At 48.2% G+C, this 18,752-nt stretch overlaps 1 protein-coding gene across 2 annotated transcripts in view; it reads right to left on the reverse strand.

Annotated features, from left to right (window-relative positions):
* Window positions 1-11,094: 11,094 nt before the first annotated feature.
* Window positions 11,095-18,752, reverse strand: part of IGSF21 (immunoglobin superfamily member 21) — a 299,719-nt gene continuing 292,061 nt past the window's right edge. The window contains exons 9-11 of one of the 2 annotated variants that reach the window (XM_089773099.1): window positions 16,694-16,886; window positions 14,360-14,398; window positions 11,095-11,353 (exon numbers count right to left, since the gene is read on the reverse strand). In XM_089773099.1, the coding sequence (XP_089629225.1) occupies window positions 11,280-11,353; window positions 14,360-14,398; window positions 16,694-16,886 (306 nt within the window). In that variant the 3' untranslated portion in view covers window positions 11,095-11,279. The remainder of the gene's footprint in view (window positions 11,354-14,359; window positions 14,399-16,693; window positions 16,887-18,752) is intronic. The other variant, XM_075906417.2, reaches the window with a different exon arrangement.

The raw sequence follows: 18,752 nt of genomic DNA on the forward strand, positions 1-18,752 counted from the left end.
GGTAGCAAGGCTCTGCCGGACTGGGTTGAAACACTGCAGCTCACAACAGCCTGGCTGCATTATTTGTGTCGATCGCAGTGTTGTGTGGCATTTTCTTCCACTTTCTAATTGCACAAACTAATCCATCGGGATAGAGGCTGAGGTGCAGTCAAAGCCCTGAGCTGCATTCCCAGCTGGTAAAAATTGCTATAGATCCTCTGATATCCATGAGAGAGAGAGAGAGACAGAGTGTGTGTGTGTGTGTGTGTATTCTAATTACATTATGGATCAAATTCCCCAGCTGTGGAAATCAGCATGGCCGGATCCTCAGCTTTTGTAAACTGGCTCAGCTCCATTGAAACCCCCGGAAACCCCCGAAGTGTCTTTCCGTGTCTCTGTGCCTGCCTCCTCCCTTCCGTCCCTTTGCTCTATACCTGTCATCCTGCCCCCCATATTCTGTCGAGGAGAACTAGTGCTAAGGGCTTTACAAGTCCCAATGCTCCCATTTTGCAGATGGAGAAACCAAAGTGTGGAGCAGTTAAATGACCGGTCCAGGGTCTCTCAGGCTTAGTGCTGTTGAATCCCTGCACAGACCATTAAACCCCCCTGCCAGCCCCACTCTGTCTTCTGGGCATCAGAACCGGTTGGAAATTTTCCAGCAAAACAGAGTAGTGTCAGAAAATGCCAATTCGTCAAACTCACATCGGTTAGCAAATTTGCCAGGTTTTCGGCAGATTAAACCCAGGTTTCCATGGGAATCCTGACAGCTCGCTGGGCTGCTAAGGTCCTTGTGTCTTCCAGCATCTGCCGTTCTGGGGCAGGCAAGACTGCTAGGGAGCCTGAAAGCAATGGGAGCTCTGGGTCTAACTGGGGCTGTGTTTTCAGCTGGGCAGAGAGGAGCCTGGAAGAGCTTTCAGGGTCTATAATTCTGGGCAACTGGATGTCTGGAAGCATTGCGGTCTGCATCTCTTGGGCAGCCCTGCCCTATGAGCTATCATGGGCTGTCTGAAAACCCTGGAGTCCCTGGCCTGGGAAAGTCTAGCCAGTGGGGCTATCCCAGAGCTGCAGCCCCAGCGAGCCCCAGCAGCAGCGGAATGAAATGGAACATCTTGTCAGTTTCATAGCTGCTAATGAACAGCGGTGACAGTGATATCTGTGACTGTTTCACTCCTCTCACTAGCAACCTGGCCAAACCCAAGAAGCACTGAAAGTTGGCAACCCAAACTCACACAATGTAAGAATGGCCATAATGGGTCAGATCAAAGGTGCATCTAGCCCAGTATCCTGTCTTCCTGCAGTCACTAGTGCCAGATTCTTCAGAAGGAGTGAACAGAACAAGGTAATTTCTTGAGTGTTGTCAATTCCCAGCTTCTGGCTGTGGAAGTTTAGGAACACCCGGCACATAGGGTTGCACCCCTGAATAGCCATGGCTGGACCTAACTTCCACAAACTTTTCTAATTCCTTTTTTAAATGCCATTATAATTTTGGCCTTCACTACATCTCCTGGCAAGGAGTTCCACAGGTGCATTGTGTGAAGTACTTCCTGATGTTGGTTATAAAGATGATGCCTATTAATTTCATCAGGTGACATTTAGTTCTTGTGTTACTTGACTAGAGTAAACACCATTCCTGATTTTACAGACCTCAATCACATCCCTCCGTAGCAGTTTTTTTCCCTAATCTGAACAATCCCAGTCTTTTTAATCTCTCCTCCTATGCAAGCTAATCCATAGCCCTCCTCCTTTGTTTCCATTTGCTATACTTTTTTCCAGTCTACTATATGTTTGACAGTTTGTCTGTCTGTTCGCCCATCTGTCTGTTTGTTCAAGAACTCCTCCCAAACAGTAAGAGCGAGGACCCCCAAATTCAACATGCAGCTTCCTCTCATAACTGAAAGCAAGGCCAGGATTTGGTTGTGCCAGGAAAACAGGATGTACTGAGAATGGGATTGTTTCTCAGAAACCCAATAGAAAAGAGACAGAATCACCAGGCAGGTGAAAGGGGCTGGCTGGGGACATGCACCCCCCCAGACTGCTCCAGCCCCAAGCCTTCCAGCCCTCAGACACTATTTAGAGAAGGGGGGGCTATAGCTTCCCCCCAATTTGCATTTGAACATTGCCAGCTGTTCCCCTTTATCAGCAAGAGAGGGGAAAGTGCAGTTTGCTGCATTCCTCACTCTGGCTGGGGAGCAGACAAACCTGGACCTGCCCCAACCACAGAGGACATGTACCCATCCCCCAGCTTTGCCCCCTGGAGCTATAGCCACTATGGACAGTGTGGCAAGGGTCCTTCTTTCCCTGACCAGCATTTGGGTCTGCAGCCTTCCCCCTTTCCAGCCACTCCTTCTGGGACTCCCTCCCCTGCTATTTCTAGCTCTATAACTGCTACAGCTTTGTAACTAACTAACTATCTTTCTGTCTGTCTAGCTTTTTCCATCCTCTCACTCTCTCCTCCCAGTCTAACTTTTAAAGCCCTCCAGCAGGCCTGAAGTGGAGTCAGCTGGCCCCAATCGGCCTGGGCCAGCTCCCTGTCAGCTGCTCCTAATTGCCTTGCAACCCACCACTTCTAATGAGCAGGCCTTTGACCCTATGAGGGCTACCTTTTCCCTCCTCTGGCTATGTCTAGACTATGGGGTTTTTCTGGGATAAAAAACTCCACCGTGTCCAGGGAATGCATCTGCTTTTCTGCTTTTTTTGTGTGTGGAAGAGCAGATGCGCTCTTTCGGAAGCCCTGTCTTTCTCCGCCCATGAGAAAGAAGGGCTCTTCTGAAAGAATTTGCATACCTTTTTCCAATAAAGCCCCGTAGTGTAGACATAGCCCTACATAGGGTTGCCAGATAGTTTAACCCAAAATACCGAACATTCTGTTGAGAAAAGGGGAGACCAAAGTTGTTGAGCAAAAAAAAAGGAAAAAAAAGAACCCTGACAGTTATTAAGCAAAAAAATCAAAAAAACAGCACAGCCCCTTTGCCAGGGGCCGTCTTGTTTTCCTGCTCTGAGCCAGAAGATAGCTCCCCTGCAGAACCAGGTAAGCGGGGGCTGGGCCCGGTTGCTCAGTGTGTGGAGGGTTGCCAGTTGTCCGGTATTTTTGCTTCCTGGCAGGGAAAAAAATCAGAAAAAAATGGACATTTTTTTACTGGACAGAAGGTGACAATACTAGACTGTGCAGATCACTGGAGGGAGGGATAGCTCAGTGGTTTGAGCATGGGCCTGTTAAACCCAGAGTTGTGAGTTCAATTCTTGTGGAGGCCATTCGGGGGTAAAAATTTGTCAGGGATGGTACTTGCTCCTGCTGTGAAGGCAGGGGACTGGACTTGATGATCTTTCAAGGTTCCTTCCAGTCCTAGGAGACAGGCAATTTAAATTTATTTAATGCTGGACACCTGGCAACCCTATCTCTGTAGCAGCCCTCTGGCCTGGTCTTGTCACAAAAGATGCTTCTCACCTGGCCCCATGCTGCTGCAGTGACAGGGCTGGGACAGTCCTCTCTCCCCATGGCAGCCTGCACATAGAACCCCTCCTCTCCAGCTCCATCCCAGAGCAGTGATTTAAATCAGGGGAGGGGAACTTATGGCCGGGAGCCCCAGCCATTTCTCCACAGGGCTGGAGCCATTTCTCCACAGGGCTGGAGCACATAAAAGCTACAAGTCTGGTCACCCCAAGATGTGTGAGGGGAATGTGGAGAGTATCTTTCTCCTTCTCAGTCCCTGGCCACTTCAGTGCGGGTTTGATGTTTGCTTCTCACTTGTGTGTGGCCCTAGACTGATTTTTTTTCTGTGGGCCAGTGGCCCCTGACTCAAAAAATGTTCCCTACATTCCCGGGCTGTGTCTAGATTGGCAAGTTTTTCCACAAAAGCAGCTGCTTTTGTGGAAAAACTTGCCAGCTGTCTACACTGGCCGCTAGAATTTCCGCAAGAACATTGACTTCCTACTGTCTGAAATCAGTGCTTCTTGTGGAAATACTATGCTGCTCCCGTTCAGGCAAAAGTCCTTTTGTGCAAAAGCTTTTGCGCAAAAGGGCCAGTGTAGACAGCTCAAATTTGTTTTGCACAAAAAAGCCACGATGGCGAAAATGGCGATCGGGGCTTTTTTGCGCAAAAGCGCGTCTAGATTGGCACAGACACTTTTCTGCAAATGCTTTTAATGGAAAACTTTTCCGTTAAAAGCATTTGCGGAAAATCATGCCAGTCTAGACGTAGCCCTGATGTAAATGAAGGAAAAAAACCATAATTAAGGACCTGAGCAACGTTGGGCAAATCTTCTAGTTCTAATATATTTTATTGAGCTGGGGCAACCAGAACTGCACACGGCATTCAAGGTGGGGGCATACCACAGCTTTACATAGTGGCACTTGATGTTTTTATTGTCTTCTTATCTATCCCTCTCCAAATGGCTCCTAACAATTTATCTTCTTGGCTGTGTCATGTGTGTCCAGTTCCTTAGACAAAAAAGCAGCAGAAAAGCTCCTGCATGCCGGGATTCTTATCAGAAAAAAAAAAGGCTTGCTGAAACTGGCGATGGCCATGGGGTTGGGATTCAGTGTTAAAATTCTGGTTGGTTAATGAGATCAGGAGACCTTGAATGGAGGAAACCTTGTACCTTTTGGGGCTGAAATTTCATCACAGCGATTTTTAAAATCTGAACTGGCTTAAAAATAAAAAACAGCAGCAGCAAGGCTCCCTCTAGTTTGCCACCGAAGTGAATAGTGGCCCGTTCAGATCTGGAATTTCCAACTTGAATTCTGCCCCCTCTCCCTGGCTTCTAAAGGACTCGAGGTTCTAGTTCTGGACTGCCTCCAGTTTAAACAGTGATAGAGATGCAGCCGTGTTAGTCTGGTCTAGCCGAAACAAAAGACAGGACTATGCAGCACTTTAAAGACTAACAAGATGGTTTATTAGGTGATGAGCTTTTGTGGGCCAGACCCACTTCCTCAGATCAATATGTGGCAGTTTAAATGGTCTCTTCTCAGCCCTTTTGGGACCTGAGCTTATTACCTTTGTTGCAAGACTCCCCAGGAGATGGAATAATGTCCCTAGCTGGGGTCAGCTATGGGGCCTGATCCTGGGACTGCTGGATGTAAAATCCCTATACATTTTGATTACTATCCTAATCCTGGCAGCTTGAGCCAGGTCTCTTTGTATTCAGGCAGGACCACACTCAAAAACCCTCTACAACTTTCAGACCTTTGCCAGAGGCTGTTGTGATGACCAGGACTTTAACAGGGTTCCAAAAAGAACTAGGTAAATTCACAGAGAATCGGTCCATCAATACTTATTAGCTGGGATGGTGTCCCTAGTCTTTGTTTCCATATGACTGGGGAGGGCTCACTTGATGATTCCCTGTTGTGTTCCCTCCCTCTGGGGCATCTGGTGTTGGCCACTGTCGGCAGACAGGATACTGGGCTAGATGGACCGTTGGTCTGACTGAGTCTGGCCATTCTTATGTATTTGTGGTCTCCCCTCTAGAGGGGGACAAAGAATCATGCAGTGTTAGCACAGTACAAAAGGCAACATGTTGGTAGGTAGATGGGATATAATCAATTTAAAATGTGCTCTCATGGGTGCCGGTTCGGGCATTGGTCAATATTTTCCAGGTGTAGGTTTATTTAAAGTGACTGTAGCAATTTCCCCTCTGTAGGTTCGGCTCTGGTCATTACAGTTTCAAGCCTAACAGAGTGAAAATCAGTGTTGCTACTTCCTTCAGACTGCGAGTCTCTAGGAACTCAAAGAGACCAAAGGGTAGTGACCACAGATACTCACAAGTACAAGGGCTTGTCTCGTCTATGAGTTTTATTACAGTTACTTTAACATTCCCAGTACCCACGCACACAGAAGTTCTGTACAGACCTATGCACACGTTACGAATATTATTATCGTCATGCCCTTAACAATAGTGTTAGGGTCTGATGGCTTGATTGTCGGTAGCAGGATGGTTCCTGCTGTCTTTTCCCATAGGAAGCTCAATTTTTCTGCTCTGGACATCTCATCTTGTAATGTGATTCTGTCCATATTTTTGCACATAGTGCATTCTGTGTTAGGGAAGGTGTTAGAAAAATGTGTCTATTGGTTATCTTGTCAGCAAAAAATCACTCTTGCTGTTAGTTTTTTTCTTTTTTTTTTTTTTTTGGCAGTGTCACCCATGGGCACATCTTTTCCTGTAATTTTAAAGCATCGGGTTGTTCTTTGGTCACTTACTTTTTTTCAGCATATTGTAATGCTATGGTCTAGTATGGCTAAACTAAAAATCTTAAAGGCCTCAGCTGGTAGGCTTTGAATTTCAGCCCTGTTTACTTATATATCAAATGCATTCTTCTCATTTCTAACTCCTAACCAGTCTTACACTTCTATACTCCTACAACTTAACTCTATTTAATTTACAATGCTTATATATGATACGTTAGTTAATTAAAACATCCCACGATAAATGGACAAACTAAAATGAGTGGCTATCCAGGGTTGGTTCAAAATTCTTTAACAAAAAGGTGTGTGTTTGGTTTTTTTAAATCTGAAAATGTGGTTTAGGCAAAATCAAACTTGTCCATGGGAAAATATCTTTGTCGTCAAGAAGTTTTGATATTTCCAACATGCCATTCAGTTTTGCAGGGCCACATGAAGTTAAAATGCTATCTGGAAACACAACGCTCTAGTTCAAATCAATGTTTCCTTGACACTGATAATTTCATGTGACATTTCGTATCCAAATGTTGTGATGCGCAGACATTTTCACTGTTGCGACTTTCTGTGCTGGTGTCTTTTCCAACCAATTCGCGCCTTTTCTAGCTCACCACGCTCATCCACCCCACAGCCCCCTCGTGGTGCTGCCTTCACCTGTGGCTCCTGTGTGTAGTCCGTGTGAGCCAGGTCAATAGCCTTTAGAAAGCCAGTTTCACAGGCAATGCATTTCAATGCAAAACCTGCTAATAAATAAGGACGTCGAGTGGGCCCTGTGAGGCAGCCACAGGCAAAACCCTTTGTGAAGCTGTGAGCTATTGTCCCGGCAAGGCTGTTTTATACCACCGTGCGGCGGGCAATCGTTACGGCTGCCTCAGCACAAGGTAACAAATGAACCATTGTGAGGGCCTCCGAGCAGTGAGGGCTCATGAGGGATCAGTCGTGGGGGAGGGGGCATGATTTAGAGCTGGGCTTTTCTGCACCCAGGATCCACTGGGGGCATGAAGCAGCGTTCGGCAGCCCCCGCCGGCACACAGGCTCATGTCCACACCCCTGCCTGAAATATAACCCCTGGGGGGAGCACGTGGTCTCCAGGGAGGGGGGATTTCCTCCACGATTTCATTGCTGCAACTTTGTTACTCTTGCTGCTCTCCCCTCTACCCCCACCCCGTGGCTTTATTCTGCAGTCAGCCCCCTTTATAACGTGTGCAGGGCCAGCTTAAGACACGCCAAGGCCTTATGCTATGTCAAGAGACCCCCACGGCCTCCCCCAACAATGGTGTACTACTCTAACACAGCGGCTTGCAAACATGTCGGGCTCGTTGCCGCGGGGGGGGGGGGGGGAGGTGTCAGTGGGGGCGCTAAGGCGGCGACCTGCCTGTCCTGGGCCCACAGACTGCGCCGCGCCCCAGAGGTAGTCAGCAACGGGCCCGGCTCCTAAGTGAGGGCAGCGCTGGGGGCAGAAAAGGACCCTGTCCTGAGCACGAGTTCTGCACTCGCATTGGCTAGACCCTCCTGCTGGCTGCTTCGGGGGAGCAGCAGGTGTGGGGGTTGCATTAACACTACGGGGTGAGGCAGAGAACACTGGCTGTAAGGGACAGTAGACAGGATGGTGCCATATGTAAATACGGGACTGGATGCTGCACCATGCCCAAGTCTTTTCGGCCCCTCCAGTAATGCCAAGGGGACTTGGCTGCCATGCGTAGTCTCCCTGGGTGACCAGGACCAGCACAGCCAGCCTTCTATGGACCCCCTCCTGGGGTTTTGTGTTTCCTTTTGTTATACAGGACTTTCAAGCCCCTGAGCTGCTCCAAGCCACGCTAGACACAGGACCAACATAAACCCACCCCAAGACAGTGACCCCGGAAGCGTCTGGTTGTTGGCATGTGTCCAGCACTTACTAGGCCGAACTGAGGAGTCGTCCCTTGGCTTTATCAGACCTACACGAGGGTTAGCACGACTGTGCTGTGCTTCCATGGGGACTGACGCCGATCCCCAAGGGAGGAAATGAGAGCTCGTGCAATGTGCTGAGATCTAGGAAAAATCACCGCAAGGGGGAGAGGAAGGGAGGCTGTTGGTATCTGTAACTCAACAAAAAGCTATTTTCCTGCCTCGCTTGAATGCCTGAGAGGTTTCCGGGCACCCCAAACTCACTGTGCCCCATGCGTGTGCGGAATACACGCTGTTTGCTGCGGTGACAATCAATATGCAGCCTGTGTTTGAGCAGAACAAGGGAAAAATCTTCCAGGCCTCAGTGCTTTTCCCTCAGCGCGGCGTGTTTGCACAATGTTATTGCTAGCTCAGAACTGGGCGGTGAGAGGAACGCACTAAATCTCACTCCCCTCTGAGCAGGAACATCCATGCGATTAAGCACCAAGCCTCAGTTAAACAAATCCAAGGGAAAAAAAATCACAGGTGTTGGTACAAGGAAATTAAATATTCATTTCCGAGCCGGGTTTCTTCGTGGGCCCGACCGAGGCATCATGAATAAATGATGCTGGAGCATAATTAAGGCATTTTGTTTGCCTATTAAAATGAGTTTTCAGGAAGTGACCCTTGTTTCTCTCCTCCCCCGTCCCTTTGGCATCGACGCTGCTTTTCATTTTATTATCCTGCTACGCATGCCCTAGCTCCTCAATCTGTTTCACTGGCACTAGCCTGCAGGCAGTGCGGTGCAAGGCTGGAGCCAGAATCCACTAATCTCCAGCCCAGGTTTTACCTCCAACTGTCTTGGCTCTAAGGGGATCTGTAATGAATTCAACATTCAAGACTGGCTAAGGGGCGCTGAGACTATGGAGTTGCCCTCTGTCTCCAGTGAGTAGGGTTGTGGTTAAATCTCTGGGCTGGGATGCAGGCAATTGCCAGTCATCTCATGGACCTTGAGCAAGTCACTTAATCTCAAGTCTCAGTTTCCCCGTGGGGCTACTACTCTTGTGCTCACCCATTCTTTAGCTAGACTATTGAGCTTGTATAGTAGCAGAGAGGTAGCCGTGTTAGTCTGATCTGGCTAAAACAAAAGGAAAAACTATGTAGCTCTTTAAAGACTAACAAGATGGTTTAATAGGTGATGAGCTTTCGGAAGTGGGTCTGGCCCACGAAAGCTCATCACCTATTAAACCATCTTGTTAGTCTTTAAAGGGCTACATAGTTTTTCCTTTTATTGAGCTTGTAAGCACTTTAGGGCAGCGGTTGTCTTTGTTTGCCTGTACACTGCCTGTTGCAATGGGACCGTGATCTTACGGCCTTTGGGTAGCTGGTTCGGATTTGCCCCGTGAAAGGTTTTTGCCTCCGAACATGCTGTTGGGTTGCAACTGAAATTGCTCGTGGGAAAAGGCCAGATGCATCTAACGCAAAGCTGGAAACCAAAGTTCTGAAACTGTCGCTATTTTGTTTTGCTGTTTTTTTCTAAACCAAATCTGCATTTTCAAAATGACTTTTTGCTTCGAGCTTCAATTATAGAAAACAAAACAAACAAATTAAAATATAAAACCAACTGGTTGTAATTGAAAGCAAAGTGTTTTGATGGATGAGAACAAAAAAAAAAAAAGGGCCTTTTTGGTTTGCAAATATTTTCAGGATTTTAGCTTGTCAGCCTGCCTTGGGAACTGTTTTCTGCTAAGCACCCATTTTATTTGCTCTTCTCTACTCCCAGGAGCCCAAAGACCAAGCATTAAAGAGGACAAACAGATTCTGATTTCAAGACAAATATATCAGCCCTGGGCTACGTCTAGACTGGCATGATTTTCCGCAAATGCTTTTAACGGAAAAGTTTTCTGTTAAAAGCATTTTTGGAAAAGAGCGTCTAGATTGGCACGGACGTTTTTCTGCAAAAGCACTTTTTGCAGAAAAGCATCCTTGGCCAATCTAGACGCGCTTTTGCGCAAAAAAGTCCCGATCGCCATTTTTGTGATCGGGGCTTTTTTGCGGAAAACAAATCTCAGCTGTCTACATTGGCCCTTTTGCGCAAAAGGGACTTTTGCCCGAACGGGAGCAGCATAGTATTTCCTCAAAAAGCACTGATTTCTTACAGTGCTTTTGCGGAAATTCAAGCGGCCAGTGTAGACAGCTGGCAAGTTTTTCCGGAAAAGCGGCTGATTTTCTGGAAAAACTGGCCAGTCTAGACACAGCCCTGGTGTAATGCCATCGAAGGCAATGGGGTTACAGAAGAGGTGGATCTGGCCCTTAATGCAGATTCAGTTCATTAAAAATCGAAACACTTCTGCATTTGCCTGCCTTTTCTAAGACCCAATAATAACCCTTCCAGGCAGCTATTGTATTTCCCAGCACAAACCATGACTAATTCCTACTTGTTATTTCTGTGTCACTTCCTTTGATTTCAGGAAATGATGGAATGTTATGACATTTTGGCCTACAAAGAAGAAGGAAACTCACAGGCTGAGTTTTAGTGGGCAACAGCGATGCTCTGAACTTCTACAGCACGTTGCATCTGGGACTCTCACTGTAGTAATATATGTGCAATCTGCAGTGAGGGAAACTGAGGCAGAGAGGTGGAGATTAGGCTTTTCAAAAGTTTGCACCAGTTTTTGAGGATCCAACCTAAGACACCTAGTATCTGATTTTCATAGGGGCTGAGTGCCAATAACCATTAATCAATGGGAATGCACCACACCTGGAAATTTGGGGTGTGCCTTCAAAATCAGTGGGAGCTTCTGAAAATGTTGACCAAAGCAACTTGAACCAAGGTCACACAGAGCTGGCGATAAAACCCCCTGTCCTCAATCCTGGTCCTAGCCATTGCTAGACTTTCCACCTCTGTTTGTCCAGATGGGGTGACTTTTACCAACACCAGCGTCTAAACTACATCTGCAAAATATGTGCCTGGATGCATTCCCTGTATGGGCATTTGGGTACAATGACCAGCCCTTGTTTTGCATGTGGAAGGACCAGACTGCCCTTTCAATATGCCAAGGATTGCATATGGAAAATAATATGCACAGCCTTTTACCAGGGGGAAATTTTTTTATTTTAATTAAATCGACTGAGGGAGCCAAGACACAGACAGAAAGAGACCGATAACAAGACTGTAAATAGTTTAGAAAAAGAAAAGAAAAAAAAGAAAAGAAAACCAACTGACGGGTGGAGCTGTTTGAGGGAGGAGGAGGCAAACCTTCACGTCAGCTCAAGGATCACTGTTAGGGTGAGCGTCAAAATTAGCCTGAAGCTGTTAGGGCTGGTGCCTGAACCTAGACGAAACAAGGAAGGGTGAGGGTTAGAGATGTTATGACCAAGGGTGTCCTGTAGCGATATGCAAACTAAGAGGCTGTTTATATCAGTGGTGGCATTGATGGGCAACCTGCCTGTCAGGGTTCTAGGTGTGGTCCGTGAGACATTTGGTTACTGTTACCTATGTGCAGGGTTGACAGATCCTGCTGGTTTCTGTCCGTGTGGTTTTTTTCTATTGGTGTTACTAAGGTGACACGCACGTAAAGCCAGAGCCCAGGAAGTGGGGTGCATGCTAAGTGCACACCATACTGCCTGGGAGAGCCGTGCGCTCCCTCTGCAGCCAATCAATGCTCCGTTTGGTTCAATCGGCCCACCCCGCACATTCTAGGGATGCAAGCGCAGGGAGCAAAACTATCCAGGAGACTGTCTTGGTGACTGTGATCTTGCGGCCTACTCAGATGACGGAAGGGCCACTCAAGCGGCCCACTCTCTAGCCTAGGTTGCCCATCACTGGTTTATAGAGGTATAGACCAGGCAGGGACCAGAATCTGATCCCAGTTATACGGGTGTAAATCTGGAGTAACGCCGCTGATTTCTGCGACACGAATCTGGATGTGCTAAATTAGTCTAATATTCATTACTTGTATTAGGGTGGTAGCTAGTGGCCCCTGTTGAGATTGGGTTCCCATTGGACGAGGCGCTGTACAATCACGCAGCAAGGAACAATCTCGACCACACAAAGCCTACGACAGTCTGAACAGCCAAGACGAAGGGTGGGAGAATGGAAGCGGTGGGGTCCCCATTTTCGGGATGGTGAAACTGGCACGGGGTGAAGCCACACGGGGAGTGTGCGACAGAGCCAGGAATTGAGCTGCGTGCTCCCAAATCCCAGCCCCTTAACCACAAGAACATCCTTTCTCTCCGTGGTTGGTCTAGGATCAAAATCTGGCCCAGAGCCCTGCTCTAAGGGCAGCAAAGGCCTCTGGGCAAGGTGAGGGGTGGGGGCAGCTACTTGCTCCTGGAAGGGGCAAGGCCAAGGGCAGCTGGCTCTCAGTGCTGCCTGGAGTGTTCCTCCCTTCCTCCCCAGCCCTTAGCACTGCCTGGAGTGAGCATCACAGCACTCCAGCAGTGATAGAAAGGACCCAGGGCTTCGGCTGCCATCACTGCTACTGCGGCAGCATTGGCAGCCGGATCCTCAAGCCCCTTTGACTCACCGGGCCCCGGATAATTGCCCCCTTTGCGCCTGTCTGTCGGCAGGACTGAGGTGCTGACAGGCTAAGATATGATAGTTGCAGGATGACTGTAAGTGATACACAGTTGTGACTCGTACTGATTACTGCTCTGGCATTCACTGGGTTGCCAAGGCAGCATTGTTTATACACTGGGGAAGAGGGAGTAACGCAGGATTCCCACGCAGGCTGTGACATACCCTGTAGCATCCCCAACGCTACTAGGGCCAGATTCAGCAGTGTCACAACTAAACAAAACCGTTATTAGGGCAAATTCTCTGCTGGCATAAAGAGCTACACACGGAGCAGGATGGGAAATGCTTGTCTCGACTCATGAGAGTTAAAAAAAAAAAATCCCAACAGGAACTGGGATGAAAAGTCAAACATCTTAAAAATGTTCCCAAACAAATAAATCCAAAAAGGTTTTCAGGTGAGGACAAATAACGCTTTTAGGTTTAGCTCATTTAGAAAAGTTTTATTTCAGTGTTGGCCTTTAAAAAAAATTCTGCTTAAAATGAAAATTTCAGTTGAAAAGTGATTTGGAACTAGAAAACAAAACTTTTTCTTTAAACCATGTCAAAACACATCCCATTCGGACCATTTCGACCCTTTTGTTTCCAAAATATTTTGAAGTAGTTTTGTTGAAACGGAACAGCGCCAACAGCTCCGGCTTTGATGAACCAACATTTTCTGATGAAAAAAAGTTGTGTCTGAAATCTCCCCCCTGCTCTTATGGGCTGCGTCTAGACTGGCAAGTTTTTCCGCAAAAGCAGCTGCTTTTGTGGAAAAACTTGCCAGCTGTCTACACTGGCCGCTTGAATTTCCGCAAGAACATTGACTTCCTACTGTAAGAAATCAGTGCTTCTTGAGGAAATACTATGCTGCTCCCGTTCGGACAAAAGTCCTTTTGCGCAAAAGGGCCAGTGTAGACAGCTCAGATTTGTTTTGCACAAAAAAGCCCTGATCGCGAAAATGGCCATCGGGGATTTTTTGCGCAAAAATGCGTCTAGATTGGCACGGACGCTTTTCCGCAAAAAGTGCTTTTGCAGAAAAACATCCATGCCAATCTAGACGCTTTTTTCCGCAAATGCTTTTAACGGAAAACTTTTCCGTTAAAAGCATTTGCGGAAAATCATGCCAGTCTAGACATAGCCTATTTGTGGTAGAAAAGGCAGACTGGGGGCGGAGTTGGAATACTGTAGAACACAGGAGTTCATTAGAGCTTCCACAGGAATGTTTTTTTCCCCCTTCTGAAAAATTTGAATGAAAACCAAAATTTGTTTTGCTAACCAATTGTATGGCTTCGCATAAAAACAAAACAAAACAAAACAAAGATCCCCCCCCAAACAATCCAAAACAGATCCCTTTCTCCTACCCTCCTCAGTTTTGGGGGGTTATTTTTTCAATGAGCACCTGAGAAAAATACTTGACAAAATGGAATTTGGTTTTTCATTGGAAAAAAGTTTAGATGAATTTTTTTTAATCACCTGAAGTGGTGATGGGGCAAACAAACTTCTTTGTCCACATAGAGGAACAACCGTCATATTCAGCAGAGTTTGTTCTGCGGCGCATTGATTGCTAGGGGCTCACCAGCTGATTAACGCTATGGATCAAACTGTCAGAAAACGTTTGGTTCCCTGGGGCATGGAAGATTCTTGGCCGTGCACACAGGGGAATGTTTTATCTATGCTTGGCCTCCTAAGAACATGAGAGGTTCGGTTCTATCCATCAAACCCAGAGGCAATTCAGAAATTCACTGTAATTCAGGAGGAAATGTAGCATAGGATCCACACTTACCGTTTGAATCTTCTGTTCCTCTTGGAATATTTGGGTTTTCTGATTAAAACAAAATATACACAGATGCTAATTAGAATTAGATGCTAATTTCAGATGGGATAACATCAAAAATAACTTGTAAGTGCACATTTATCTCCTGGGGAGGGACGCTACTGTCACTTTCACACCATGGTGGCTCTGCCTTTCTCAACCACAAGGGCCCATCAGTGACTAGTGCCCAACAAATGGGAAACCCTAACAGGGTGATCGCGGGCAGCCTCACTTCTCTGGCTTTTCTTTTATTGCTGAGTCTCATCAGCAGGAACAGACTCTCATCTCTCTGGCTCAGGGGTGGGCAGCAATTTTTGATGGGGGAGCCACTGTAAAAATGTGGTGGTCAAGGGCTGCACTTTTCTCTAATATTAACAGTGTGTGTGGGATCTAGGACGGAGGGAGGGTGCAGAAAGGAGCTTGGATTGGGATGCGGCGGGATGGGGTATGGGAGGGAGTTTGGATGAAGGAGGGGATTCTGACCAAGGGAGGGGTAAAGGAGGTGCGCAGGGTTTGAGAAGGAGTTGTGACCAGCAACAGGGGTTCAGGAGGGGATGCAGAGGGTTTGGGTTATGACTTGGGGCAGGAGGTGGTGCAGGGGTTTGGGTTATGACCTGGGTCAGGGAGTTGGGTTGCGGGAGGGGATGGAATTTGGGTTGTGATCTGGATCGGGGAGTTGGGGTGCAGGAGGGGATGGGGTTTGGGTTGTGACCTGGATCGGGGAGTTGGGGTGCGGGAGGGGATGGGGTTTGGGTTGTGACCTGGGTCAGGGAGTTGGGGTGCAGGAGGGGATGGAATTTGGGTTGTGACCTGGGTCGGGGAGTTGGGGTGCGGGAGGGGATGGGGTTTGGGTTGTGACCTGGGTCAGGGAGTTGGGGTGCGGGAGGGGATGGGGTTTGGGTTGTGACCTGGGTCGGGGAGTTGGGGTGCGGGAGGGGATGGGGTTTGGGTTGTGACCTGGGTCGGGGAGTTGGGGTGCGGGAGGGGATGGGGTTTGGGTTGTGACCTGGGTCGGGGAGTTGGGGTGCGGGAGGGGATGGGGTTTGGGTTGTGACCTGGGTCAGGGAGTTGGGGTGCAGGAGGGGATGGGGTTTGGGTTGTGACCTGGGTCAGGGAGTTGGGGTGCAGGAGGGGATGGGGTTTGGGTTGTGACCTGGGTCGGGGAGTTGGGGTGCAAGAGGGGATGGGGTTCGGGTTGTGACCTGGGTCGGGGAGTTGGGTGTGGGAGGGGATGGGGTTTGGGTTGTGACTTGGGTCGGGGAGTTGGGGTGTGGGGGGGTTCGGGTTGTGACTTGGGTCAGGGAGTTGGGGTGCAGAAGGGGATTGGGTGTCAGGTGCAGGCTTTGGCCAGGTGGCGCTTACCCTAGGAGGCTTCTGGCAGCAGCCCAGCAGGCACCTTGGGCTGGCACCCTGCCTGCCACAGCCCCACACACTGCTTGGGGCAGCCGGCTGCTGGGGCCAGCATGTGCGTCTCTGTGTGGCATGCCAAGAGGGGAGGGGTAGACCATGAGCCGCCTGCACGCAAGAGCACAGCAGCTCCCATTGGCCGGCTACTGGGAGGTGCAAAGTAAAGGGGTGGACATTTTAAGAAAGCAAACAAGGTTGGCTTCTTAGGGGTGAGACCATCCGACTGTGGAAGAGTCTCCCAAAAGAAGGTGGGGAACGCTCCGTCCTCCTCGTTTTGGCTGCCAAAGCCCGTGTAAAGAGCCTGCATTGACAAGGGGACAGACTGCCTCACCAGAAATAAGTCTCGTCCATTTTCAATGTCTGTGACCCTCTGGTGAAACAAGGATCACAAAGGAGAGGCCCGTATTGCTAGGAGGAGTAGGGTTAGCAAAGAACAATCCAGGGCGTCTCTATACATATTCTCTTAGCACCCCGACGTGTGAAAAAAACAGCCCTGCTGCACACATTTCAATAAAATATGTTTTCAGCTGCTTCAAAATGATTTTTCTTTCCCCCAGAACTGGCAGAGAACCAAAATCATCAGTTATTGTCCCACGTGCACTATAAACAACTCCCACCCATGTCACTTCAGGAGCATAAATTTTTCAGGACAGAGACCCCGGGCTAGTTATTTGAGCTGTAAAATAAATAATATTAATGATGAGTCTCAGCTCGGGGCCTGGAACGGGCCACTGGCAAACGCTCCTTCAATCAGAATGCCAGTCACACGAGGAGTCGCAAACCGCAAATGACAAAGCAGCGTGGACAGGCCAAAGGCAAAGCCGGTTTCGGTTTGGTCCGGGGTGGTGGGGCTGGCGTGGCCCGGGGGAGGGCTCTTCCCAGGGGTATATACCGTACCGAACACGATAAGCCTAGTGTGGGTGTCGGTGGAGCCCAGTGGGTTCTGGGCAGTGCAGCGGTACATGGAACCGTTTAACTCAGCTGGTACTCTTTCTAGGATCAACTCCTTCCCATCATGCTCAGCGCTGCCATCCAGGAGCCGGCTCCCAACGCGGGTCCAGGTGAACAAGGGCTCGGGGAAGACTTCATTCTGCAGCCAAAATGGGGAAACCAGCTTTAAACATAGGGGTTATTTTAATAATGTGGCGTCTTCGTCATTACTGCCGTCCCTGCTAAGCACCCTGATACTGACACAAAGCTAACCACTGGGCTGTGTCTAGACTGGCATGATTTTCCGGAAATGCTTTTAACAGAAAAGTTTTCCGTTAAAAGCATTTTCAGAAAAGAGCATCTAGATTGGCACGGACGCTTTTGCGGAAAAAGCGCTTTTGCGGAAAAGCGTCCATGCCAATCTAGACGCGCTTTTGCAAAAAGCCCCGATCGCCATTTTCGCCATCGAGGCTTTTTTGCACAAAACAAATCTGAGCTGTCTACACTGGCACTTTTGCACAAAAGTTTTGCACAAAAGGACTTTTTCCCGAACGGGAGCAGCATAGTATTTCCGCAAAAAGCACTGATTTCTTACGGTAGGAAGTTAGTGCTTTTGCGGAAATTCAAGCGGCCAGTGTAGACAGCTGGCAAGTTTTTCTGGAAAAGTGGCTGATTTTCCAGAAAAACTGGCCAGTCTAGACACAGCCCTTGAGTTTTCCTCCTCCTAAAGAGCTACAGAGTCAGATAAGGACAGACGGGACCGTTAGATCTTCTAGCCCCAGGGTTCCCAAAGAAGATCTCTCAGCTTGAAAGTCCAGCCATTCACCGCACTGCAGTTTCTGAAGAAGAAGGTGTGTGGACCAGGAACGTTTGGGAACCATTAACACTCCGACCTCAAAGATCCCAGAGAACTTTACAGCTCCTCTGGGTGACCGCATGGATTGCCCCATGTCACCATTGAAATGCTAGCGCTCAGCACGCAGGGTGTGTCTACGCGGCCATAAGAACATCCTGCAGTACTGAGTCTCTGAGCCTTTGGGAGAGGGGAGAACGCTAAAAACTGAAGTGTAGACATCTAGGCTGGAGTTCAGGCTTGGAGACCAGCCCCATTCGCAGAGTTTCAGAGCTCAGGTTCCAGGTCTGAGCTCACCTATCTACACTGCGATTTTTAGTCCTATAGTTGCCGTCTTCTACGCCCAAATCGCTGGCCTGGATGAGCCATGGCTGTGTGGCGGGTCTTTTATTGCAGTGTAGATGAACCCTTAAAGGCTCTAACTATGGCATGGTCACTGTACTGATTAAATGAATCGGCACTGTTCAATTTTCACTTGCTTAGCCGTGCTAGCCTTGTAAAAAAGCACCACGTAGAGGTGCAGATACAGTGGCAGGAAACAGATCTCACATCCTCCACAAGTCATTGACATTTAAAGGAATGAGATTAAAAACGAACAGGCAGCCGGCGGAATGCACAGGCAGCGTCTGGTTCTTCAGTACTTTGCACCGTCGGTCTGTGCAATATGTGAGGAGTGGGTTTGAAATGCTGCCACCCGGGAGAGGATCGGTGGCGCACGTTGCAACTCCTTCGCGCAAATGAGAAGGGCTGCATGGGGGTCAGCCCATGGAGAATCTGTCCCATAATAACACGATACGAAAGCTTAACTCCAGGAAAAAATATGTGTTTGTATGGTAACTAACAAGCTAAAATCCTAGCAAAGACAAGGCAGGCTGTAGTTTTTGTAGGTGTTAGCAGCTCAAGGTAAACCCTACAGTCCCCCATTGTCGTTACCTTGACCTGCCCACATGTGTTAGAACCACAAACTGCTTTCTCTTCACTAGGACTTTGCCTTGTGTTAGCGAAGATGAGTTAAAGACACATCTTGTTTCCCAGTTAAGTTATACCATAGATGTAAAATCCACTTATTTAGTCTAAAGAAAGCTCACCCAACTCTGTGCCATTAATTCACAAGCTAGGTTCATAATTACTGCATCATTCATTTACAGAATGATGACTCCAAGCCAAAGGTAT

The sequence above is a fragment of the Pelodiscus sinensis genome, chromosome 24 (genome assembly GCF_052426305.1).
Source record: "Pelodiscus sinensis isolate ZL-2025 chromosome 24, ASM5242630v1, whole genome shotgun sequence".
Lineage (NCBI taxonomy): Eukaryota > Metazoa > Chordata > Testudines > Trionychidae > Pelodiscus > Pelodiscus sinensis.